At 35.0% G+C, this 26,977-nt stretch overlaps 1 protein-coding gene across 1 annotated transcript; it reads right to left on the bottom strand.

Annotated features, from left to right (window-relative positions):
- Positions 1 to 322: 322 nt before the first annotated feature.
- LOC132544561 (putative sodium-coupled neutral amino acid transporter 10) lies at positions 323 to 26,672 on the bottom strand. Its single transcript, XM_060208179.1, has 17 exons — positions 26,613 to 26,672; positions 16,221 to 16,391; positions 15,617 to 15,734; positions 9,711 to 9,756; positions 9,291 to 9,384; positions 8,497 to 8,637; positions 7,526 to 7,647; positions 6,920 to 7,022; positions 6,297 to 6,479; positions 5,927 to 6,044; positions 5,159 to 5,277; positions 4,643 to 4,895; positions 3,758 to 3,813; positions 2,908 to 3,333; positions 1,775 to 1,847; positions 923 to 1,621; positions 323 to 850 (listed from the first exon to the last, which is right to left on the bottom strand). The coding sequence occupies exons 1-17, from the start codon at positions 26,670 to 26,672 to the stop codon at positions 387 to 389; spliced, it is 3,246 nt and encodes a 1,081-aa protein (XP_060064162.1). The 3' UTR covers positions 323 to 386.
- Between the last annotated feature and the right edge of the window lie 305 nt (positions 26,673 to 26,977).

Below are 26,977 nucleotides of genomic sequence, written 5' to 3'. Positions count from 1 at the left end.
AACCATAGTTAACCAAATCTCTCTTCAATTTACATGTCGTTACTATATACTCAAATAAGATCACAATCAAGTTATAAGTTACCAAGCTTGATTGTACCTTCTTGAACCAATCCATATTACTTAAAGCAACTTCTTAGGTAAACTTTTTCTACATTCAAGCACTTTCACTTATCTTCATTATATCCTGAAGCAGTATATTATAGCTTTATAAATTTGCTACTGGTCATCTGATGCAGTTACAAAACTGGTATGATGTTGAAGTCTTAAACTAATTTGTTTTGCAACATACTAGTAATAAAAAATTCTGATTTACTAAGTCATCTTGTAAAAGACCTGTCAACTGTTATACAGTCTAGCTAGTAAACTAACAGATTAATGAGACAAGTTTAGGACCTTTTACGTAGGACTGCTTTCAGAGACCGACCATGAACAAGAGAGAGGTCATTCATAGAATCTAAATTCTTAATGATATCCTTTATGTCTAAATCCTGATTTTCATTGACACTCAACTTTTTCCTTCTCATTTCTTCATTAGGTGGTTTGGGTTTTCTCATTTTTTCATCATCCAGTTTATCTTTGTGGGGATCAACATCATCAGCTACGTCTCTTCGACGGCGAACTTCTTCTTTATGCTCTTTTTTATGTTTTTTAGAAGATTTCTTTTTAATGTGTAAATCTAATTCTTTGTTTGGATTGTCTACATTTCTGATATTATTCTGATCTGGTAATTGTGCCTGTGGTAAATGCTTATTATCCATCTTATCTAAGGTATTTACAGCATTATCAACAACCTGCTGTTTAAGATTGACTTTTTCAGGAACTTGTTGTTGAAAATTTCCTGCAATTTGACCTTGCTCTTTTTGGACAATCCCTTCAACTTGTTCAGGAGCCTGCTGTTGCATGTTTCCCACCTTTTGCTCACCTCCTGTCTTTTCTTTAATATTTCCTGTATTTTGACCTGCTCCTGCTTGTTGTTGAACTCCCCTGATTGGCTGATTGATGCCTTGCTGTTGTTGAACTCCTCCTATTGGCTGATTAATGCCTTGCTGTTGTTGAACTCCCCTGATTGGCTGATTGATGCCTTGCTGTTGTTGAACTCCTCCTATTGGCTGATTAATGCCTTGCTGTTGTTGAACTCCTCTGATTGGCTGATTAATACCTTGCTGTTGTTGAACTCCTCCGATTGGCTGATTAATGCCTTGCTGTTGTTGTTGTTGAACTCCTCCAATTGGCTGGTTGCCAACTTGCTGTTGTTGAATTCCTCCAATTGGCTGGTTTACGCCTTGCTGTTGTTGAATTTTTCCCACTGGTTGATTCATGTTCATCTGTTGTTGAACTCTTCCGATTGGCTGGCCACCTTGCTGTTGTTGTTGAACTCCTCCGATTGGCTGGCCACCTTGCTGTTGTTGTTGGACTCCTCCGATTGGCTGGCCACCTTGCTGTTGTTGTTGAACTCCTCCGATTGGCTGGCCACCTTGCTGTTGTTGTTGAACTCCTCCAATAGGCTGATTTATAACTTGCTGTCCTCCAACTGGCTGATTAATATTTTGTTGTTGTTTAACTCCTCCCACTGGCTGATTAATGCCTTGCTGTTGTTGAACTCCTCCAATTGGCTGGCCACCTTGCTGTTGTTGTTGAACTCCTCCAATAGGCTGGCCACCTTGCTGTTGTTGTTGAACTCCTCCAATTGGTTGGTTGCCAACTTGCTGTTGTTGAACTCTTTCGACTGGCTGCCCACCATCTTGCTGTTGTTGAATGTCTTTGGGTGGTTGGCCATTTCCTTGTTTCAAATTTAACTGTTGACCAGGCTGTCCTCCATTGATAGCTTGCTGCTTCTCTGCATCAATCTAAAGTATTGAATGAAACTATGTAAATGTAACATTAATCATTTTACAGGCTGCATGCTCTTCTTCTTTTCTTATGATTACTTCTTTTTTGTATCTGTGTTTTGAATCCCCCTGACAAGTATTCCTGTATGTTGCAAAGATATTTAATACTGACAAATAAATTAGGAAACGTGAATATGCAAGAAAATAAATATCATCAGAAAACAAAATTATGAAATCAATTTATGCAAGAGAAATTATGGTAGGTGGCCTTTACAAACATATTTACGAGACATTACCATAAAGAACAGAACTGCCAATGTAAACCATTATCATAACAAACAGTATCAAAAGAAATGAAAAACACTACCACCACCTCACAATATGCTGCTGTGCAGGGTCCATAAACCTAGGTAAACAGTCAAATTCTGGTTAATTGTTAGAGTTTTCTGATGTTTTCTTCAATAATTTTAGGGATGGTAAAGGATGTGCACAGGCAAAGGGCCAGGATAGATCTGCAAATAGTAAATATCCCACAACCAAATAACCCTCCATCTTTTATTTTGATTCCACCTCTCTGGTGCACAGCATTGTGCAATGTCCATTTGTCAGAAGTAACTAGAAAGATAATCTGGACATCTAAGACAAAGAATAATAAAAAAAAATTGCAGTCTTCAAATTTAACTGACACCAATATACTTACCATATCTGATGTAGATAACCAAATTAAAAATGTGATGATTTTTAAAATGGAGACAATCAGATATTAACAAATTCGTTAGTAAATAATGTTTCTTCCATAATTCTTATGTAAAAGTGATTTCCAGAATTTGTATCAAAAGTAAAAAATTCACATCATTTCTGAATAAAAACAATAAAATTAAAACAGACTATTCCTTATCACTAAATTCTCTTTTGTAATTTGACTGTACATGTATATCAGAGATTATCAAAGTTTTTTTTTAATACAAAGAAAGCAAGAACTTAGTATAATCTAGGTAGTGACACCACACTTGGTAAGGAATGTTCTCCGGTGTTGATAGCCTAGAGAACCAATGACAAGGAGTGTTTCAAACTTTACCTGTTTGTGTTCCTGTTCATGCTCTTTGAGCTGTGCCAGGATTTCCTTTTGTTCTTCGATCAGTTCCCGCTGTTCCTCACGTTGTTTTTCCAGCTCATTGATGATTTCATCCTGCTTCTTGTTCTTCCTTTCTTCTGCCTTCTCCTTTTCTCTCCTGTCCTCTGTGTTCTCCTTATCTCCTTCTTGCCTTACTTCCTGTCCTAACACTGTGTCCTTCCCCTGACCAATATCTTTACCTTGCTCTGCCCCTAACTCCTTCTCTACAACAGGTACCTTCTGTAACTGGTCTTGTCCTCCCAGTTCTTGTTCATCTTTTTTTATTTCTTTTTCATTTTTCTTCTTGTCCACTTTGTCACTGTCTTTTTTGTTGTTTAGTTCAGAATCTATTCGAGGCTTCTGAACATCTTGCTTGTCTAGATTGTCATTCTGTATGTAGAATGAAATAGAGCATTAACATGGATGACTGAAATGAATCAGTTTACATTACACAAGTGACTTCATAACACATCTACAAACCAGAGTATAATAATTACAGGTCAGTAAGATATTTACAGGTACTGGCTGATGCAAGTAACACAATATTTTCGGGCAAACAAAGCAACTATGCTTAGAAATTTCGTGGCAGATTCAGCAAGCTCATGTGCTGACAGATTTCAGTGAATTTTTCGAAGATGTGGAGGTTAATCTTTCATTCATATAGGATATATAATATCTGATAATGAAACAATTTCAGCACGAAAATTACAGGAATTATTGATTTTTACCCAGTTAAAGAATTTGCAATTTATCCCTATTTCCATTGAAATACATGTACATGTATAACCAATATCAACACTGTGTAGCTGCCTACCTCAGAAGGTGCTCTAGGATTTGGAGGCTCCACACGCTTGTCTTTCAATTTTTCATCTGAAAGAATTAGAAACACTCTATTAACAAGAAGAGACATCTAACTGTCACAAATCTGGCTAACTTAGAATATATACAAAATCTACTATCACATGACTTTAACAAATTTCTATATTGACAGCACACTTCAAATGATATTAACATATCAATCACACACCATGATATTAACATATCAATCACACACCATGATGGTAACATATCAATCACACACCATGATGGTAACATATCAATCAAACACATGATATTGACATATCAATCACACACCATGATATTGACATATCAATCACACACCATGATATTTACATATCAATCACACACCATGATATTTACATATCTGATAACAATTGATATTTCATACAGTTTGCTTTCTTACTTTCCTATTGTATTTACAGAAATATTTTAATTAATCATGTCACTTTTCATCAACTTTTTAAGATGTCTTCTTAAGGTCAGCTGTCAAAGTAAATATGCCATTGAAATATTTTTTCCTAATGAATGTCGATAATAGAAATATAGGTCTTGATGACCTACTCCTGGCATGCAACACAATAACTTCACAAGACGTAAAGCTTGTATGCAAAATAGTAAGGAAGACCTACCCTGGAAATGAATTAATGATGGACTTTCTGTCCAGTAACTTTATAAATATTAGATCTAACCCCTTTTTTTCAAAACTCAAGTATGAAACATTTTGGTCATAAAATTTGAGATTTCTATACAGAAGCAACAATCTGGAACACAGAAAATTACAGAGAATAATCACTACAGTTGTTCATTAATGTGAATCTATCTCTTTGAATTATAATCCTTTACTCCAGTGAATGCTTACCTTTATCTAGTATATCATCCACTTTGCCATCGTCGGCCATTTTGTCAGGAGGTTTATCCTTCAGGATGTGTTTGTCTTGAGTGTTTATATTGACTGGGGGCTGGAGGGGCTTTTCTTTATCAGATATTATAGGTACGCCTTTATCTTCCGTCTCATCCTTCACAACAATATCAACTGCCTGACCTTGTTCTTGGGACTTCAAGGTTGTCAATGTACATAGGACCATAATCAAGCATCCAAAAATCAACACAGCCTGTAGAAAAAAAACATCAAACCATGAAAAGTGATGTGATACAATGTAGTACAAAATGGAGAGATATATTGTATCTATACTGTCAGGAGTTTGGAAAATAATAAAAGCAGTTTCAGAAATATTATCTTTTACCATTAAATTTCAAAATAGGGTAAGTCAATTTTCTTTTGCAATCAAAATCAATCCATCCCAATTTAACAGTGTGAAATTAACTTTGAACTCTTATCTAATACATAAATAGTAGAGTTAATCATGAAACTAACTTGTGCAATCTGTTTTCCGTCCGATGAACTTGTCATCACTCGTAGGAAGAACACAGCAGGGAATATATAACAGATGAGGGTTCCCATTGTAGCACCATTCATAGCTAACACAAATTCCACTGAAAATTGAGACGAAAAACAATCAATAACTTTATAGAATTTAGTTTCCCTACTTGTAGGGCATGTTGTAAGTGTAGTCAGCTGTCAAACTTTGGTATTCAGCCAAAACCAATTGAGATGTATATAATTAATTTGATCTATAGCGATATGAATACCAAAATTATTGAGAAGTCTTATCAACTTGTATCATATCAGCAAACACAGTACAAGACTTGTCATAATGAATATTTTAAATGATTGATATGAAACCATTATTTCAGACCTTATTGTATGGATTGATCACTCAGTTTATTGCCTCATCATGGTTACGTTTATTTAAGACAGGTGTCTCCTTGTAGTAGCTGTTGGCTACCTTCCTGAACAACATATGGGAGGCCCATTGCATGCCATCCAGAATAATTGAGGAAAACTGTCTTGCCCAAAGACTATGAAAACACAGACCAGTTCATTTCTCATATCCCTGAGAAACACAAACCACCATAGGTACAGAGTGTCAAACCACACACTGCATCTTTACCTGATGATACAAAAGCCAAATCTCTATCCTCAATGAGTTACTGTGGCACCATATTATTGTATAAAAACCAATTCACCACAAACATAAATAAACATGAATGAATTAAACACAATTCAATACACTAAGCTTACCATTAGGGACTAGGATGCCCGTGGTCATTGAACCAACAACAATAAAAGTAGTGAGGACTTTAAAATGAAGCTCTGGTATAACAGGTCTCTTCTCTAAATCATCATTATGCTTTTGTTTCTGCAATGTAAGAAAATGTCTCTTGAGAAATTGATGTATATCCTAATAATTCCCTGATAGCAAGGTTGCAATGTAGGACTGAAATTAAGGGAAGTGTCCTCGCAAAAACAAGGTAAAAATTTGCCCTCTCAAACATAACGTTAAAAAGATTTTATAACAGATCAAAGTCAACTGATGCAAAATCAAATGTCAACCAATTCTTTTCTCAAGTGTCAGCTAGCAGCATTAGAATGTAACAGGAGAGATACGTACCTGAGGGAAGAGTAGTGTGTACAGACTCCCTCTACAGGGAAAGATGATGAGAGGGAAGGTGACAGCAATGGAGATGACAAATCCCAGTTTGAGAACATCGGATAACAAACTGACCTGAAAGTCTGTTACAATGTCACCACCGATATCTACATCATGGAAAGCAATGTAGCCAAAAAATCCAGTCTGAAAGGAAACCATTACAGCATTAATAAATATAATTTGTCAGTTAATGGCATGTCTAACCAGTTTTGAAATTTACTACATGTATGACCAATACAAATACCTGGTATGTAAGCGTGTGTAAGAGTTATCTTTGTGAAAATGACACAGGAAACTTCAATACTATATACAAGTTTGTGTATTAACCTCAAAACATATCTATAACTAACACACTTGTCTTATTTCTGAAATGAAAATTCATTTTTCCCCAAAAAATTTACTGTTACAGTGTATGTGCAAAACTTTAAGTTTATCTTGTGAGATAAATCCAATAATAATCAGAAATGGAGAACAGCATGTTCGTTTTCATAACCAGGAAAATATTTAATTCAAACAATTGGCCTATGAGAAATACAAAATGATTTTCTCATTACTGATGTTTTTCCCAAGTAATTATAGCCTACCAGCAGATAGCTGACTGTACACATATTGACAGCACTCTGTACAATGTTGTTGACACTCTTCAGTGACGGCTCTGGCAGGTTATCGTACATAATGAACAGCTGCCTGGTAAGACAAGACAATATTTCTATCAGTTGAATAGCAAATTTATCTGTTTTTCCATACAATAATAATTGTGACTAAATTAAGGAGGCCCAAAAAGAACACAGTTTTCACACACTAGTATTCCGACCAAGAGTTACTAGTATTCCGACCAAGAGTTACTAGTATTCTGACCAAGAGTTACTAGTATTCCGACCAAGAGTTACTTAACAATAATCTACAATTTTTAAAGAACAATTTGATTGCTTTTTTAAAAATCTAGACAAAGAAAAGATTCTTCCAAAAGTCATGAAGAAATGTGCATACTTATACAGTATGATCATTAAATGACATGAAACATGACCGCTGGAGGTTTCGAAATTGTGAAATTGGCTCGCTCTAAAGTGACTATGTTACTTATAAGTTAGATAAATTATTTGTAGGTGAATGAGCATCTGTTATGACATCTAAACAGATGGAGTCTGTAATTATTCTTTCAGTCGATCAGTTCACTTTGTTTAACTCACGTTTGACAACCAAAAGCAAAGGAAAAGATGGGTAGACATTTGAACAATCCATCAGTCCTCCAGAGATTGACTTTGTCAATCCAGTCACCAGATATCAGGTTTGGAATGGACAATGTGAACACCTAAAAGTAAGGAAGTGTTCTTAATCAAAATGAAAAATACACTAATATTTGTATCATAATTCAAGAAAAGCTCATTAGAAAGGATTTAGAGAATACTGCAATTCATTACTACCAATTAAAGATTATAGTTTTGATACCAGGATTTCAATTAAGACAAACTTGCTCAATCAAATGATATCTTACATTTTCAAATATTTGAAACTTTTACCATTGTAAAAAAGAAAACAACCAAGGATTCATTAAGTATAATCCTCATCCTTCCAACAGAATGAGACATTCACAACTAGATCTCTATCTTAAATTTTCTTCATTATAATGGCAAATTTCATATGTATTGTACATGAAACTTGTTTTGACTGTCAGACACAATGGGAAATCAGTTAAAACAGTTGACTGATTATGTAATAGTCTGATTGTGCATTGAGTGATCATAGGAAGGCAATGCATTCTCTATTTCAGTGATATTTAATATCTTCAGAATAACCTAAAATGCCTTACTTATCAAGAAATTGCTTAAGAATGAAATGTATTATTGCATCTTTATTATTCATAATATGAAATTGTTTCAGCTTGAACATTTTTTTTTTATTATTTATTTATTTTTTTGTTATTTTCATTGTATCAGTGGGCACTACAAATCCACAAATTTTATATGTCCAAGAATAACAATAAAAGGGTAAAAGTTGATGTGGATCTTAAGTACCTACTAGTGAACTTTGTGAGCCATATCAAGTGTCAACGAAACTGAATATTTTTGGAAGACCAAGAAATTTAATCCCTATAGAATTACATGTTTTTACAGAGATTCAACGATTTTGATACAACACTTGTACCACTGCCTATACTCACATAAACAGTAAAAAATCCATAAAAGAGAATACATAAGGTGCTAGCTCTGCTGACAGTATTAAGGTTTTTCAGCAGACCGAGAGGTAGTCCCACACACAGACACAGGAAGCAGATCAGACCCATCCGCAGGTTACCATTGTTCTACAACATCAAACATTCTATTTGTTTACACACATAAAGGACATGCAGTAGTTCCTTGCTATACATTTCCAGCTAAATTGTTAAAGAAGTCAGAGGATAACTCCCCTAGGGCCTGACTGGGAGCTGAACTCACATAAACTTTTTTTATGTTTTCTTATTTAGACACATTCTTCATTTTTCACATTAATTTTTACTGAAAGTCTTTGCTTCTTATTATCTCATTGCATGGAACAGCTGATACCAATGTGTCTTATAGTATTATTTCATCACATAGGGAACTATTACCATATTTATCCATAAAAAAACCCTGCCCACAAATAAGCCCCTTCTACATTTTTGCAGAATCATGAATTTTAAAATAGTAAGCTAAAAGAAGTCCATAACTTAAACTGAATTGTTACACTAGGAGAGAGGGCTTATTTCAGGATAAGCATGTTGCAAGGACCTAACATGCACAAATACCTGTGTCAAATATATGTTTCCACACATATTTCTATATTAACCATATATACAAGGTAAGGGAACACATTTTGAGAAAGGTAGTCTTTATAAGTGTTTTTGTCCTACACATATATTTTTGGGAGAGAAAGCATGAAGAAGAATCAAAGCACCTAAGAAGTATCTATCACTATTTTGTCAATGCTAAAACCTACCTCAAGTCCAAGGTACTTTGAAACAATGGCAGGACCAAGGTCACCAATAATGACTACTTGGGCAATCAGTGTCCCCAGCTGTAGCCCGATCATCCTGAAATACAGAGTAAAGATGAGTAAGTCAAATAGGATACTATCCCAATTGTAAATCTATCATCCTGAATTATAAAGTCAAATAGGATACTATCCCAATTGTAAATCTGTCATCCTGAATTATAAAGTCAAATAGGATACTATCCCAATTGTAAATCTATCATCCTGAATTATAAAGTCAAATAGGATACTATCCCAGTTGTAAATCTATCATCAGTGAATTACCGGTATGTAGCTCAACTCAGATATTGTAGTAAAGGAGAAATCATTAAAAATTAAATATTCCTGTGAACTGTTATTCGGAATTAAAATCTTATTCTGACTTACCCAATCTCAACAGCTAGTTTCCCTGGGGCACCATAAGTGTAGTAGGCTGAAAGAATCATTACATAAGACATTGATAATCTTTTTACAGGTTTTTGCGTAAATTTAATTAATTTTGTAATGAAAGTTCAGACCTTTTCGCTCGCAAGAAGTTGGTAATGATGGAGAAAAGAATATCATCATCAAAACAACATGTTCCCGACAGAAGGAGCATCAGATTAGTGATGGCTGTATAGTGAGACCATCAGATTAGTGATGGCTGTATAGTGAGACCATCAGATTAGTGATGGCTGTATAGTGAGACCATCAGATTAGTGATGGCTGGATAGTGATGTCTGAGACCATCAGATTAGTGATGTCTGTATAGTGAGACCATCAGATTAGTGATGGCTGTATAGTGATGGCTGTATAGTGAGACCATCAGATTAGTGATGGCTGTATAGTGATGGCTGTAGTGATGTGTAGAGACCATCAGATTAGTGATGGCTGTATAGTGAGACCATCAGATTAGTGATGGCTGTATAGTGAGACCATCAGATTAGTGATGGCTGTATAGTGAGACCATCAGATTAGTGATGGCTGGATAGTGAGACCATCAGATTAGTGATGGCTGTATAGTGAGACCATCAGATTAGTGATGGCTGTATAGTGAGACCATCAGATTAGTGATGGCTGTATAGTGAGACCATCAGATTAGTGATGTCTGTATAGTGAGACCATCAGATTAGTGATGTCTGTATAGTGAGACCATCAGATTAGTGATGGCTGTATAGTGAGACCATCAGATTAGTGATGTCTGTATAGTGAGACCATCAGATTAGTGATGTCTGTATAGTGAGACCATCAGATTAGTGATGGCTGGATAGTGAGACCATCAGATTAGTGATGTCTGTATAGTGAGACCATCAGATTAGTGATGGCTGTATAGTGAGACCATCAGATTAGTGATGGCTGGATTGTGAGACAATCAGATTAGTGATGGCTGTAGAGTGAGACAATCAGATTAGTGATGTCTGTATAGTGAGACCATCAGATTAGTGATGGCTGTATAGTGAGACCATCAGATTAGTGATGGCTGGATAGTGAGACCATCAGATTAGTGATGGCTGTATAGTGAGACCATCAGATTAGTGATGGCTGTATAGTGAGACCATCAGATTAGTGATGGCTGTATAGTGAGACCATCAGATTAGTGATGTCTGTATAGTGAGACCATCAGTTTAGTGATGGCTGTATAGTGAGACCATGATTAGTGATGGCTGAGACCATCAGATTAGTGATGGCTGTATAGTGAGACCATCAGATTAGTGATGGCTGTATAGTGAGACCATCAGATTAGTGATGGCTGTATAGTGAGACCATCAGATTAGTGATGTCTGTATAGTGAGACCATCAGATTAGTGATGGCTGTATAGTGAGACCATCAGATTAGTGATGTCTGTATAGTGAGATAGTGAGACCATCAGATTAGTGATGTCTGTATAGTGAGACCATCAGATTAGTGATGGCTGTATAGTGAGACCATCAGATTAGTGATGGCTGTATAGTGAGACCATCAGATTAGTGATGTCTGTATAGTGAGACCATCAGATTAGTGATGGGTGTATAGTGAGACCATCAGATTAGTGATGGCTGTATAGTGAGACCATCAGATTAGTGATGGCTGTATAGTGAGACCATCAGATTAGTGATGGCTGTATAGTGAGACCATCAGATTAGTGATGGCTGTATAGTGAGACCATCAGATTAGTGATGTCTGTATAGTGAGACCATCAGATTAGTGATGTCTGTATATGAGACCATGATTTAGTGTATAGTGACCATCAGATTAGTGATGGCTGTATAGTGAGACCATCAGATTAGTGATGGCTGTATAGTGAGACCATCAGATTAGTGATGGCTGTATAGTGAGACCATCAGATTAGTGATGTCTGTATAGTGAGACCATCAGATTAGTGATGGCTGTATAGTGAGACCATCAGATTAGTGATGGCTGTATAGTGAGACCATCAGATTAGTGATGTGTGTATAGTGAGACCATCAGATTAGTGATGTCTGTATAGTGAGACCATCAGATTAGTGATGGCTGTATAGTGAGACCATCAGATTAGTGATGGGTGTATAGTGAGACCATCAGATTAGTGATGGCTGTATAGTGAGACCATCAGATTAGTGATGTCTGTATGTATAGTGAGACCATCAGATTAGTGATGGCTGTATAGTGAGACCATCAGATTAGTGATGTCTGTATAGTGAGACCATCAGATCAGTGATGTCTGTATAGTGAGACCATCAGATCAGTGATGGGTGTATAGTGAGACCATCAGATTAGTGATGGCTGTATAGTGAGACCATCAGATTAGTGATGTCTGTATAGTGAGACCATCAGATTAGTGATGGGTGTATAGTGAGACCATCAGATTAGTGATGGCTGTATAGTGAGACCATCAGATTAGTGATGGCTGTATAGTGAGACCATCAGATTAGTGATGGCTCTGTATAGTGAGACCATCAGATTAGTGATGGCTGTATAGTGAGACCATCAGATTAGTGATGGCTGTATGTAGTGATGGCTGTAGTGAGACCATCAGATTAGTGATGGCTGTATAGTGAGACCATCAGATTAGTGATGGCTGTATAGTGAGACCATCAGATTAGTGATGGCTGTATAGTGAGACCATCAGATTGATGGCTGTATAGTGAGACCATCAGATTAGTGATGGCTGTATAGTGAGACCATCAGATTAGTGATGGCTGTATAGTGAGACCATCAGATTAGTGATGGCTGTATAGTGAGACCATCAGATTAGTGATGGCTGTATAGTGAGACCATCAGATTAGTGATGGCTGTATAGTGAGACCATCAGATTAGTGATGGCTGTATAGTGATGGCTGTATAGTGAGACCATCAGATTAGTGATGGCTGTATAGTGAGACCATCAGATTAGTGATGGCTGTATAGTGAGACCATCAGATTAGTGATGGCTGTATAGTGAGACCATCAGATTAGTGATGACCATCAGATTAGTGATGATGGAGACTGTATAGTGAGACCATCAGATTAGTGATGTCTGTATAGTGAGACCATCAGATTAGTGATGGCTGTATAGTGAGACCATCAGATTAGTGATGGCTGTATAGTGAGACCATCAGATTAGTGATGGCTGGATAGTGAGACCATCAGATTAGTGATGGCTGGATAGTGAGACCATCAGATTAGTGATGGCTGTATAGTGAGACCATCAGATTAGTGATGTCTGTATAGTGAGACCATCAGATTAGTGATGGCTGTATAGTGAGACCATCAGATTAGTGATGTCTGTATAGTGAGACCATCAGATTAGTGATGTCTGTATAGTGAGACCATCAGATTAGTGATGTCTGTATAGTGAGACCATCAGATTAGTGATGTCTGTATAGTGATGGCTGTATAGTGAGACCATCAGGTTAGTGATGTCTGTATAGTGAGACCATCAGATTAGTGATGGCTGTATAGTGAGACCATCAGATTAGTGATGGCTGTATAGTGAGACCATCAGATTAGTGATGTCTGTATAGTGAGACCATCAGATTAGTGATGGCTGTATAGTGAGACCATCAGGTTAGTGATGGCTGGATAGTGAGACCATCAGTTTAGTGATGGCTGTATAGTGAGACCATCAGATTAGTGATGGCTGTATAGTGAGACCATCAGATGGCTGGATAGTGATGTGATGGCTGTATAGTGAGACTGTGAGATAGTGAGACCATCAGATTAGTGATGTCTGTATAGTGAGACCAGTGGCTGTATAGATTAGTGATGTATAGTGAGACCATCAGATTAGTGATGGCTGTATAGTGAGACCATCAGATTAGTGATGTCTAGATAGTGAGTGAGACCATCAGATTAGTGATGGCTGTATAGTGAGACCATCAGATTAGTGATGGCTGTATAGTGAGACCATCAGATTAGTGATGGCTGTATAGTGAGACCATCAGATTAGTGATGGCTGTATAGTGAGACCATCAGATTAGTGATGGGTGTATAGTCAGATTAGTGATGTCTGTATAGTGAGACCATCAGATTAGTGATGTCTGTATAGTGAGACCATCAGATTAGTGATGGCTGGATAGTGAGACCATCAGATTAGTGATGGCTGTATAGTGAGACCATCAGATTAGTGATGGCTGTATAGTGAGACCATCAGATTAGTGATGTCTGTATAGTGAGACCATCAGATTAGTGATGGGTGGATAGTGAGACCATCAGATTAGTGATGGGTGGATAGTGAGACCATCAGATTAGTGATGGCTGTATAGTGAGACCATCAGATTAGTGATGGGTGTATAGTGAGACCATCAGATTAGTGATGGCTGTATAGTGAGACCATCAGATTAGTGATGGCTGTATAGTGAGACCATCAGATTAGTGATGGCTGTATAGTGAGACCATCAGATTAGTGATGGCTGTATAGTGAGACCATCAGATTAGTGATGTCTGTATAGTGAGACCATCAGATTAGTGATGGGTGTATAGTGATGGCTGTATAGTGATACCATCAGATTAGTGATGGCTGTATAGTGAGACCATCAGATTAGTGATGGGTGTATAGTGATGGCTGTATAGTGAGACCATCAGATTAGTGATGGCTGGATAGTGAGACCATCAGGTTAGTGATGTCTGTATAGTGAGACCATCAGATTAGTGATGTCTGTATAGTGAGGCTGTATAGTGAGACCATCAGATTAGTGATGGCTGTATAGTGAGACCATCAGATTAGTGATGGCTGTATAGTGAGACCATCAGATTAGTGATGGCTGTATAGTGAGACCATCAGATTAGTGATGGTATAGTGAGACTGATAGTGAGACCATCAGATTAGTGATGGCTGTATAGTGAGACCATCAGATTAGTGATGGCTGTATAGTGAGACCATCAGATTAGTGATGGCTGTATAGTGAGACCATCAGATTAGTGATGTCTGTATAGTGAGACCATCAGATTAGTGATGGCTGTATAGTGAGACCATCAGATTAGTGATGGCTGTATAGTGAGACCATCAGATTAGTGATGGCTGTATAGTGAGATAGTGAGACCATCAGATTAGTGATGGCTGGATAGTGAGACCATCAGATTAGTGATGGCTGTGTATAGTGAGACCATCAGATTAGTGATGGCTGTATAGTGATGGCTGTAGATGGCTGTATAGTGAGACCATCAGATTAGTGATGGCTGTATAGTGAGACCATCAGATTAGTGATGGGTGTATAGTGATGGCTGTATAGTGAGACCATCAGATTAGTGATGGCTGTATAGTGAGACCATCAGATTAGTGATGGCTGTATAGTGAGACCATCAGATTAGTGATGGCTGGATAGTGAGACCATCAGATTAGTGATGTCATCAGATTAGTGATGGCTGGATAGTGAGACCATCAGATTAGTGATGTCTGTATAGTGAGACCATCAGATTAGTGATGTCTGTATAGTGAGACCATCAGATTAGTGATGGCTGTATAGTGAGACCATCAGATTAGTGATGTCTGTATAGTGAGACCATCAGATTAGTGATGGCTGTATAGTGAGACCATCAGATTAGTGATGGCTGTATAGTGAGACCATCAGATTAGTGATGGCTGGATAGTGAGACCATCAGATTAGTGATGGCTGGAAAGTGAAACCATCAGGTTAGTGATGGCTGGATAGTGAGACCATCAGATTAGTAATGTCTAGATAGTGAGACCATCAGATTAGTAATGTCTAGATAGTGAGACCATCAGATTAGTGATGGCTAGACAGTGAAACCATCAGATTAGTGGTATCTGGAAAGTGAGACTATCAGTTTTCTGGTTCCTGGTATTTAATAAGTTCTCATTATTTTTGTTTTCTTCATACATTATTTACACAATACAGGATTTAATTGATCATACCCAGAAATCCATAGGATCTCCGCCGTGATGTTACACCAGCCTTCATCAGTAGGCGACATGATACCAGAGTCAACCAGGTGCAGAAGAAAAGGAGCACGGCTCCCAGCAGTATACCACACTAAAACAGAAAATACAGCATATGATTTCAAGCAACATATACTATACTGATATACAGTAAAACTCTTGTGAACCTGCATTACCCCATTACTCCCTTATTTGCTTGGACCCAACAGTGTCCTTACATATTCCTTGTTATTGAACCTCTTCCTCAGCTTGTTATTCCTCCAATACCCTTCATTCCTCAAACTCATTTCTATTCCTGCCCTTTAGACGTCATAGTATTTTCTCCCTTTATTTGTTGAACAGTTGTTGTGCTTATCAAAATTTGCCTGTCATAACAAGATTGCTTCCAATTTCAATGCACTTACTCCTAAAGTTTATAAAACCTGAAATACCTTTAGGCAGTATCAAAAATACAATTTCAGAAAAGTCAATTTTATATTTTAGTTGTATTGCATTTAAATTTTTGAAACCAATGACATGATGTAACATGTAATGAAGAATATTTTTTATCTGTTTAGAACCAAGCAGACAATGTTCTCACCTGTTTAAAACAGAATGGCATTGCCAGAATGGTGACTCCGATGATACTGTTGCTAAGGTTGATGACATGTGGGAGGTTGCTGGCAGCCATGTTTGAGCCAGATGAATGCTTCTCCTCCGTCTCTGGTCTAGAATCAGCTTCTATAAATTGTTCATTGTCATTATCTGCTTCCTTTAAATACAAAGATTCAAAACAGTTACATTCTATAAAGAGATGTTGAACTAGAGCACTGACTATCTGGTAGGTCACCATTAATTAGAGCGGGTTCTAAATTGGATCTACGTACATAATATATCGTACATTCTTTCTAATTACCATAACTCTTAAATCTTAGACATCTTTATGCAGGTATCTAGTAATTTTTGGGTAATTTTAATTCTACTGAAAATACGAAATGACTATTACTCATATATATATTCTTATAACCTGGTAATTTAACTAGAATGCTCATTAAAAAGTAAATTTATACTCTATCAACAAGCATACCGACTGAGATATCAAACACAATGCAAGAAATAAGTATGACAATCCAACAGTTTCATCACTGACAACAAAGTGTAATGGTGATCTATAAGTCTGTGAGAGGTTACATAAAAATCTTTAAGGAATGAAGCCAAGCTGACTAACTTTCACAGATGCTGGTCTAGAAAGAGAGAAGAAAAATCCCTAATTATTATGAGATACTGGGCCAGACATAGAGAAGAAAACTATAGCCCCCCCCCCCCCCATCCCTAATTATTATGAGAATTATGAGATGCTGGGCCAGACAGAGAGAAGAAAACTATAGCCCCCCCCATCCCTAATTATTATGAGATGCTGGGCCAGACAGAGAGAAGAAAACTATAGTCCCCCCCCATCCCTAATTATTATGAGATGCTGGGCCAGACAGAGAGAAGAAAACTATAGTCCCCCCATCCCTAATTATTATGAGATGCTGGGCCAGACAGAGAGAAGAAAACTATAGTCCCCCCATCCCTAATTATTATGAGATGCTGGGCCAGACAGAGAGAAGAAAACTCCAGTCCCACCCATCCCTAATTATTATGAGATGCTGGGCCAGACAGAGAGAAGAAACTATAGTCCCCCCCCCCATCCCTAATTATTATGAGATGCTGGGCCAGACAGAGAGAAGAAAACTATAGTCCCCCCATCCCTAATTATTATGAGATGCTGGGCCAGACAGAGAGAAGAAAACTATAGTCCCCCCATCCCTAATTATTATGAGATGCTGGGCCAGACAGAGAGAAGAAAACTCCAGTCCCACCCATCCCTAATTATTATGAGATGCTGGGCCAGACAGAGAGAAGAAAACTCCAGTCCCACCCATCCCTAATTATTATGAGATGCTGGGCCAGACAGAGAGAAGAAAACTATAGTCCCCCCATCCCTAATTATTATGAGATGCTGGGCAAGACAGAGAGAAGAAAACTATAGCCCCCCCATCCCTAATTATTATGAGATGCTGGGCCAGACAGAGAGTTAAAAACTATAGTTCCCCCCATCCCTAATTATTATGAGATGCTGGGCCAGACATAGAGAAGAAAACTATAGCCCCCCCCCCCATCCCTTATTATTATGAGATGCTGGGCCAGACAGAGGAAAACTGTAGTCTGCCCCCCTCCCCAACTCCCAATTCTTATTATGAGGCTAATAAGCAATGAAAGCTTCTGAAACTGTTTTGTGACAGTCAACAATGGAAAGCAAACAACTTATAAGTGCCAAAACAAATTTGAAAATTGCTCATAGCGACCAGACTGACTATATTAAATTTTATCTTGAACCTGCGAGTAAAAGTGAAAATGCCTTTATTTGCAGCAAAATTCATGAAAGTCAAAGTACTTCATGCAATTATATGTCACTAGAATGTATTATATTTACTTGTCAATTTGTTACTATATCTGGTTATATACATATTATATATATATTGTACACAATAACATTACATCAGAGACCATGGTGATATATATAGAACAACACAAATGACAGAAGTGACAGTTGAAGCCAAAGGCAATACACACTTCAAGATATGTGTGTTGATATACAAACATCCAAATGCAGAAACTGGATTCTGTGAAAGCACTGAAAAGGACTAACTTCTGGTTTAGTGATAGCAATAGAACATGTTGGTGAGCAAATAGTTGAAATTCAGAATGCCTTTATAATTAGTTTTGTTTAAATTTTCACCAATGTCTTTGGATTTGTTCATTTAGAAGTACATGCCACAGACTTAACAAAGATATACAAGGTTCAATCAGTTGACATTACACTAGTGGTATATGTCACCTGACTTAACTTAGAAGTACATGTCACTAGACTTAACGTTAAGGTACATGTTACCTGACTCTCGACTTAGAAGTACATGTTACCTGACTTAACTTCGAGATCTATAAATACCAGTCACCTAACTAAACTAACAAGTACAAGTCACATGACTTAACTAAGCTATCTACTAGAATCATTGTTCTTAATACTACAGTACCAAATACATGTGCTGTTGGGTACTGCAATAATCTCTAGGGGGAGATTGTTCTGTTAGAGGTACATGCCACTGGCTTAACTTTGAGGTACATATCGCCTGACTTAACTTAGAGGTATGGCAACTAACTTAACTCTGAAGTACAAGTCACCTGACTTCTTTTAGATCAAGAGATAATGCTCCTCTTGAAACCAACTAGAAAAGTAGACATTAAAAATGTAAATGACAATTTGAGAGAATGTAATCAAATTAAGTAACAATAATCAGTTTTACACCAAAAAACATTTTAAAGTCTTTTGCATTTTGAAAAGCAGGTCAGGAAATATTTTCTCTCTAATCCTGAGACTATTTGCTCAATCACAAGATAGAGTGTAAAATTATTGAAGTGAAGAGGGTAACACACAACATCTGATTAATATTTGCTGTGATAAGATACTCTAATATGGGACTTCAGGTCAGGATTTGGTTTGATATCCTTTACTGTTAGTGATATGTCTCATCATTTTGGTAATTAGTTAAAGAAGTGTTAATCAAGCTAGAGGGAGAAGAGAATGCATCAACATGTACACTAGTTACATTCCAGCTAATAAATTTCTACTAGGAAATTCAGAAGAAAGGCATTGGAAGATCTGCATGTTGAAAATGTAGCTTACACATTTTGCACTCCAAACAGATGTCTTGCTTTTCTTATTTTTGAATTTTTTTTTATTGGACCATGAATCATTTCAGGCCATTAAAGTGATACATGTCTTACTAGATACATGTATCTACATGATGACTGGCAAATGATTTTATGAAATGGATATGTTATTTTTTATTGGTACCTGGTACTGGTGAGAAAACTTTAGTCCTTACATAATCATATGCTAATGTTGATGTCACAATCATATGCTAATGTTGATCTCGGACATACATCTAGTGTCTGTGTAACATTTAGCAGTCACTCACCTTTTTTATATAAAAACACATTTCTATAATGTTAGATAATTTTAACTGAAAATCAACAGCAATCCCAATAACACAACAAACCCATAAAATACCTAGCAACACATTTTTAATCTTCTAAAGTAACTGTTTTATTTCATCAAATTTATATTTATCATCATAACATAAGGATTGAACAACAACAGGCATAGCCAATATAAGTTCACTTCCAATAAAGTATATCAATACTACAACTACTAGAGAGTACCAATCAGTAGAATTCTGACGGCATAATTGTGATAAAATAATATTACATTATATTACATGCACTTTTCACAGAAAATATCTTGTCAGATAAATTGCCTGTGATAACAGATATATATTTGTCCTAAAATAAATCTCTTTGTGCTTGATCATTAAATTGTAATACTCTGAATTTATCTGTTATTGTGACATATTACAATACTTCAAAAATTTAGGTATTGTGACATATTACAATACTTCAAAAATTTAGGTATTGTAACATATTACAATACTTCAAAAATTTAGGTATTGTAACATATTCCAATACTTCAAAAATTTAGGTATAGTGACATATTCCAATACTTCAAAAATTTAGGTATTGTAACATATTACAATACTTCAAAAATTTAGGTATTGTAACATATTACAATACTTCAAAAATTTAGGTATTGTGACATATTACAATACTTCAAAAATTTAGGTATTGTGACATATTACAATACTTCAAAAATTTAGGTATTGTGACATATTACAATACTTCAAAAATTTAGGTATTGTGACATATTACAATACTTCAAAAATTTAGGTATTGTAACATATTACAATACTTCAAAAATTTAGGTATTGTGACATATTACAATACTTCAAAAATTTAGGTATAGTGACATATTACAATACTTCAAAAATTTAGGTATTGTGACATATTACAATACTTCAAAAATTTAGGTATTGTAACATATTACACTACTTCAAAAATTTAGGTATTGTAACATATTACAATACTTCAAAAATTTAGGTATTGTAACATATTACAATACTTCAAAAATTTAGGTATTGTAACATAGTCCAATACTTCACAAATTTAGGTATAGTCACATATTACAATACTTCAAAAATTTAGGTATTGTAACATATTCCAATACTTCAAAAATTTAGGTATTGTAACATATTACAATACTTCAAAAATTTAGGTATTGTAACATATTACAATACTTCAAAAATTTAGGTATTGTAACATATTACAATACTTCAAAAATTTAGGTATTGTAACATATTACAATACTTCAAAAATTTAGGTATTGTAACATATTACAATACTTCAAAAATTTAGGTATAGTGACATATTACAATACTTCAAAAATTTAGGTATTGTAACATATTCCAATACTTCAAAAATTTAGGTATTGTAACATATTACAATACTTCAAAAATTTAGGTATTGTGACATATTACAATACTTCAAAAATTTAGGTATAGTGACATATTACAATACTTCAAAAATTTAGGTATAGTGACATATTACAATACTTCAAAAATTTAGGTATAGTAACATATTACAATACTTCAAAAATTTAGGTATAGTAACATATTACAATACTTCAAAAATTTAGGTATAGTAACATATTACAATACTTCAAAAATTTAGGTATAGTAACATATTACAATACTTCAAAAATTTAGGTAATTTAGGTATTGTAACATATTACAATACTTCAAAAATTTAGGTATTGTAACATATTACAATACTTCAAAAATTTAGGTATAGTATAGACATATTACAATACTTCAAAAAATTAGGTATTGTAACACATTACAATACTTCAAAAATTTAGGTATTGTAACATATTACAATACTTCAAAAATTTAGGTATTGTAACATATTACAATACTTCAAAAATTTAGGTATTGTAACATATTACAATACTTCAAAAATTTAGGTATTGTAACATATTACAATACTTCAAAAATTTAGGTATTGTGACATATTACAATACTTCAAAAATTTAGGTATTGTATCATATTACAATACTTCAAAAATTTAGGTATTGTAACATATTACAATACTTCAAAAATTTAGGTATTGTAACATATTACAATACTTCAAAAATTTAGGTATTGTAACATATTCCAATACTTCAAAAATTTAGGTATAGTGACATATTACAATACTTCAAAAATTTAGGTATTGTAACATATTCCAATACTTCAAAAATTTAGGTATAGTGACATATTACAATACTTCAAAAATTTAGGTATAGTGACATATTATATTACTTCAAAATTCTTAGTATTGTAACATATTATATTACTTAAATATCTATATTATGGTATGAAAGGTTATGAACTTTGGAAAAAAAGAAACAATGAAAACAGTAAATCTGTGACACACTGTAAACTACATCAAATGGTTAGGGTTAGTGAAGAGCAGAGATAACATTAAGCAAAGATGTTACGAGATGTGGACAATACAGTCAATGCTGTGATATTTACCATCACATAAACAACATGGTTATAGTTCTTAAACTGAAACAGAAATAAGATGTAATTAATTTTTGTAAATTCTAAAAATGAGAAATAAGATTAGATCTACTTTTCCTGGCTGCAGTTGTACACCGGAGTCCAAAATGGTTTAGAGTATCTATCAACTATTTTTGTCTTTCTTGCGTGACCAAGACAAAAATGAAATTGTGGATAGATGGTCAGAACCCCTCAGACTAATCTAACTTATGTAATTGTTATAAGGTTATACGGTAGTTGATTTTCAGGCTTTATCAATTTTTGCTTTTACTAATGTAGATAAAGTTTTTCGATCAAATGGCTAAAAAAAACATTTGGCCTGATGGTAACACATAATTTCCATTTTTACAAAAAACGAAACAATTTTTTAAAATTGATATCAAGTTGTTTGAAAATTTTTCACTTTGATGAAACAAGCTGACAAACAATACTGTTAATAAGCTGAAGCTGTACTAATTGGACCCAATACCTCAGATTAAGAACAGGCAAGTAATGTGAGCCTTTACTATCTCAGACCAAATATATAATAATACTGTTAAATTTTTACAAATACTGGTAAATAATAAGAAAAGAAGTTCTTATAACCACTTTGATGACTATACTGTCACCTTCACCAGACTAATGTACAGTGTAAAGCGTACTAGCACTGATGTATGCAGTGTACAAGATGTGAAGAACTTGAACGACTTCACACTGTTCATTTGTCTGAAGAACATGACAGTGTATGGTAGTCATTGAAACATCACACTTGAATCTTCTACTGGTTGTGTTGTAAGAACTTAAATTCTCATTAGAACAGATTGTCTCTCCATTTTGTTAATGTGAATTTGCAAGATAACCGGCACAATGCCTATTACTGGTAAGTTGTTGCTTACACCAATTTGTCTCTTAGCATTGATCGATACCACAAGTGAATTTTGTTTACATTGTCAAAAACTGATTTCTTCCAAAAACGAAAAAAAAAAAAAAAATGAAAAAGTAAAAAAAAAAAAAACACCAATGAAACACCTTCCCAATATTAAAATAAACGAAAATTCAATACCAGGTAAACCTATGAAATGGAAAAAAATCTCCTTTTTTTTTGTGAGTGTCATTCATGTTAGTCATGCTTATACATATGTAATCATTATTAAGTAAACAAGCTGACTACCTGGAACAACAAACATGCAAAAAATGTCTGTTATATAAATTTACAAAATAGTGTTCTTTGAAAGATCTATTTAAAGTAACTTGTGAATGTCCATGGAAATTCTGTTCATAAGAATAAAGACAATTTAGAAATTAATGTATACAATAGTATTTAGAAGATTTGAATCTGTGTTACTGAACACAACCACCCATTAAATATAGATATAAGACAATTTCTTCTCTGGTTATTAAGAATTCAACAAACTGTTCTGTTTTTTTTGTTTTTTTTTTAAAGTGAAATGTTATGCTCTGTCATTTCTGAACTCTGCCAATTAATAATCTTTTCAAAATTTGAATAATGAAACAGTTTTAATTTAATGTTTAGATTATATCTAAATTGATTTCAATCTGTCCATCATTAGAAGATATTTTCTGTTGAATATTAATAAATAAAATACATGAGACACATGCAATGAAATACTGCTGATTCATGCTAGTACAGAGCTGGATGTTAAGCTGATTTCATCATCCTTAGACATAAATATATGCAAAGTGACTGTGAAAAATTATTCCACCAATGTTTTAAGTGTGTACATGCAAGGAAACTAAGTTTCAAATCATTCTAGTGAATTTATAAGATAACACAAGCTTTAAAATCCTAATCCTTGGTTGACAAATGGCTTCCACACTGTAGGAGTCTTTATTGATAGCTTTGTTGATGTTTATAATTGAAAATTCAGTAGTGAGTGAACTCCTTTTATTATGAAGGAGCTAATAATCCAACATTTATTAAAAGATAATCCCTGCATAAATTGTTACATGAAGACATCGGCAATCTTTACACTGCATAATTATGAAATTTTATACATGTATAAATGATGTTGTATTCAGCTGTTAATCATGTATCCATCTTTTATGGTAATTATGCATACATTTTCACGACAACTTTTATTATGCATACATCATGTTACAATTACTGTCTAAAATGGAATTAATTACCATTAATGGTGGACTGGTTATACAGTTAAGATCTCATCTGTACCATGTTACAATAGGATTAAATCCCTACAGTTTGGCTACTTACTGCCACTAATGTTGTCCATGCAAGTATTTGTTTGGCATTGTATGGAAGGAATAAACATGATATGACCAAGACATAATATCATTGATTGGCTAGCAAGTAAGCAATCAAATATTGAATTATGAAATTATATCTTAAGTGCCTCTTCATGTGAGGCAATAATGATTAGAAGATTTCAATAATTTGAAGATATTGCTAAAGGACCTCTGTGACTTTTAACGCAGTTTAGAGTTACTAGAGGTATTTCAGGAGACTTGGTATCACTTCATACCTGATAGTTTAATTGATTCAAAGATGAGAAAAAGATTTTTAACCAGTATATGCTAACAGAACCAAGCTGACAATCATCCAGTATTCCTAGTCAGTGCTAAAAATATTTCTGATACATATACGTAATGGCAGGAAAAATCTTTACACATATGGTCCAGTACCAAAACATCTATCGTGACGGTTACAGAATTATACTTGATGTCTAGCTAAACTTAATGAGTATATATTTTAGTAAAACACTTGATGACTGTTTAAGCTGTAATAGCTAGGATATCAAATGTGCTATGAGGCTAAACTAATAATTGCACTGATAATCAATAAAACCTGCAGGACCACAGAAATTTAGACAGACACTACAGTCTTGTCTAAGGGACAGATAAGGAAACTTACCAGCACATCATGTGTGATGACCATGTGTGGACATACTAACCAGCTGAGCCAACACAAATATTAGTACTAATTATTCTGACATTCTATCAATTTATATTAGGTCTGGGGTCATTGTATATTGTCCATTAACTGCAGACAGATATAAAAAAAGTTGAAAGAATATTAGAATAATTTAGACTAAACATATTACACATTCTTCCTTCTTCAAACAATCTTTTCCCAAAGACAAAATTAAAATTCAGTATAAGCTATTCCTTTGCCACAAAGACTTTCTCCAAAACATGTAATTATATAATTACAACTAGCTTTAACAATGGGATGTGTATGTACAGTGTGTCCAGACAATATACATGTAGACACAGACACTCAAATGCAATCGATTGTGTGGTTATCACTGGTAGTAATATCTTAATTTGAGTCAGGTCATCAACCTTTCAACACAATTTCTGACTATGCAGCACTTTGGCCTAATACTGATGTCTGGCATTGGGTCCAGAATATTTTATACGTGTGAAAACCATATAAAACTTCCGTCACTTGAGTAAACAGTACATTATAGATGTATTTTATTGTATCGATGGTCATCTTAAATAAACGCTGGGCCCACAGTAGGAAGTTAAAGGCCTAGTCAAGACACTACGTATACGCTGCTGATGCAATGCATTGTACAACAGCGAATCGACATCAATGGCCATATCACACCAGACAGACCTAAATAGTTTTCTACTTAAAATCCTACAATAACTGATCAGTTAACATATTTACCTAAACTATGCCGTATCCTTGTAAAAACATCATCATCTCTCTGTATGTAGTTTAAGGCGACGTGGCGATCATCAAGTTACTATTGACGCTTCCTCAACCGTAGCGTCTTGCGATACAAGCGTTTGTTTGTAACAGAATGATAAAAACTGGCGCGAATTTCAAATAAAGACGTTCTTATTATTAATAGAAACCTGTTATTTTAGGTCTCTGATACTAGACATAGCACTAGAAGAAATGATAAAAATGGTAAAGATCGGGCATCCTTTAATTCATCCTGAATTTACGTTGTATATATATGTTTAAACATTTCCATTCGTGTTTTGATTATCCTAGTCAATCAAAACTAAATTGACTAGAGCAGCGTTCAATTTTTTACAATATTCCGTCATGTCAAGCCTTAATCTTCTATATTCCTGCGTTGGTAGACTTCGTTTCTATGTTTGTTAAGGATACAAAAGATCTTGTAATGACGGAATTAACTTGGTAGCATGTCTCTGGACCTTCCCTCAAGCAGGGACGCATATACGTCCCTGCCTCAAGCAATACATATAGTCTTTTTGGAGCTTAAGTGATCATACATTTACAAAGAATGGATGCACTAGTGCTTGATAATGATTCATATAACTGAATGTTTTAAGTATTAATCTTACATTATTGTTTACTTTAGCATTTTTAACATGACCACTGAATTTTAAGTTTCTACCACAACACCGAGAACTTTTTCACTTAATTCAGTTACCCATATAATGGGATGTTTAACACCTTGACGTGTGGTGGTCATTTTTTGCGTGACCTAGATGGATTTTGAAATGTTTACACTTGTCGGTTTACATGCAGACCCTGTCAATGAGCTGTTGCAGTGAAGATTCATCCTCATTGCGAACTGATGACTATTATCATCACCTGTGGACTTTTTGACCTTGTTGAGTGCCAGGTGTTGATGACATGTTTCGTTAATTGTGATAGCCTCGTTTTTGTTTTAATAAATGAGATCATGGCGGTTACCCGGTCCTGTTAGACCAGTGTTAATTACATGGTGACAGCGGAAAAGTAAAGATGGCAGAAGCAGCATTTTGTTTGCCAGAACAACTGAACATTATTGAAGGTAATATGGCAGAAAATTACCGAAAATGGAAACGACAAGTTGAAATTAATATGTCAGAGAATGGCGCCGCGGCGAAG

Source organism: Ylistrum balloti, unplaced genomic scaffold (genome assembly GCF_031769215.1).
Source record: "Ylistrum balloti isolate Yb309-2 unplaced genomic scaffold, AGI_CSIRO_Ybal_v1 Utg369802, whole genome shotgun sequence".
Lineage (NCBI taxonomy): Eukaryota > Metazoa > Mollusca > Bivalvia > Pectinida > Pectinidae > Ylistrum > Ylistrum balloti.
The sequence above is the reverse complement of the archived record's forward strand: the minus strand, read 5'-3'. Positions and strand labels throughout refer to the sequence as shown.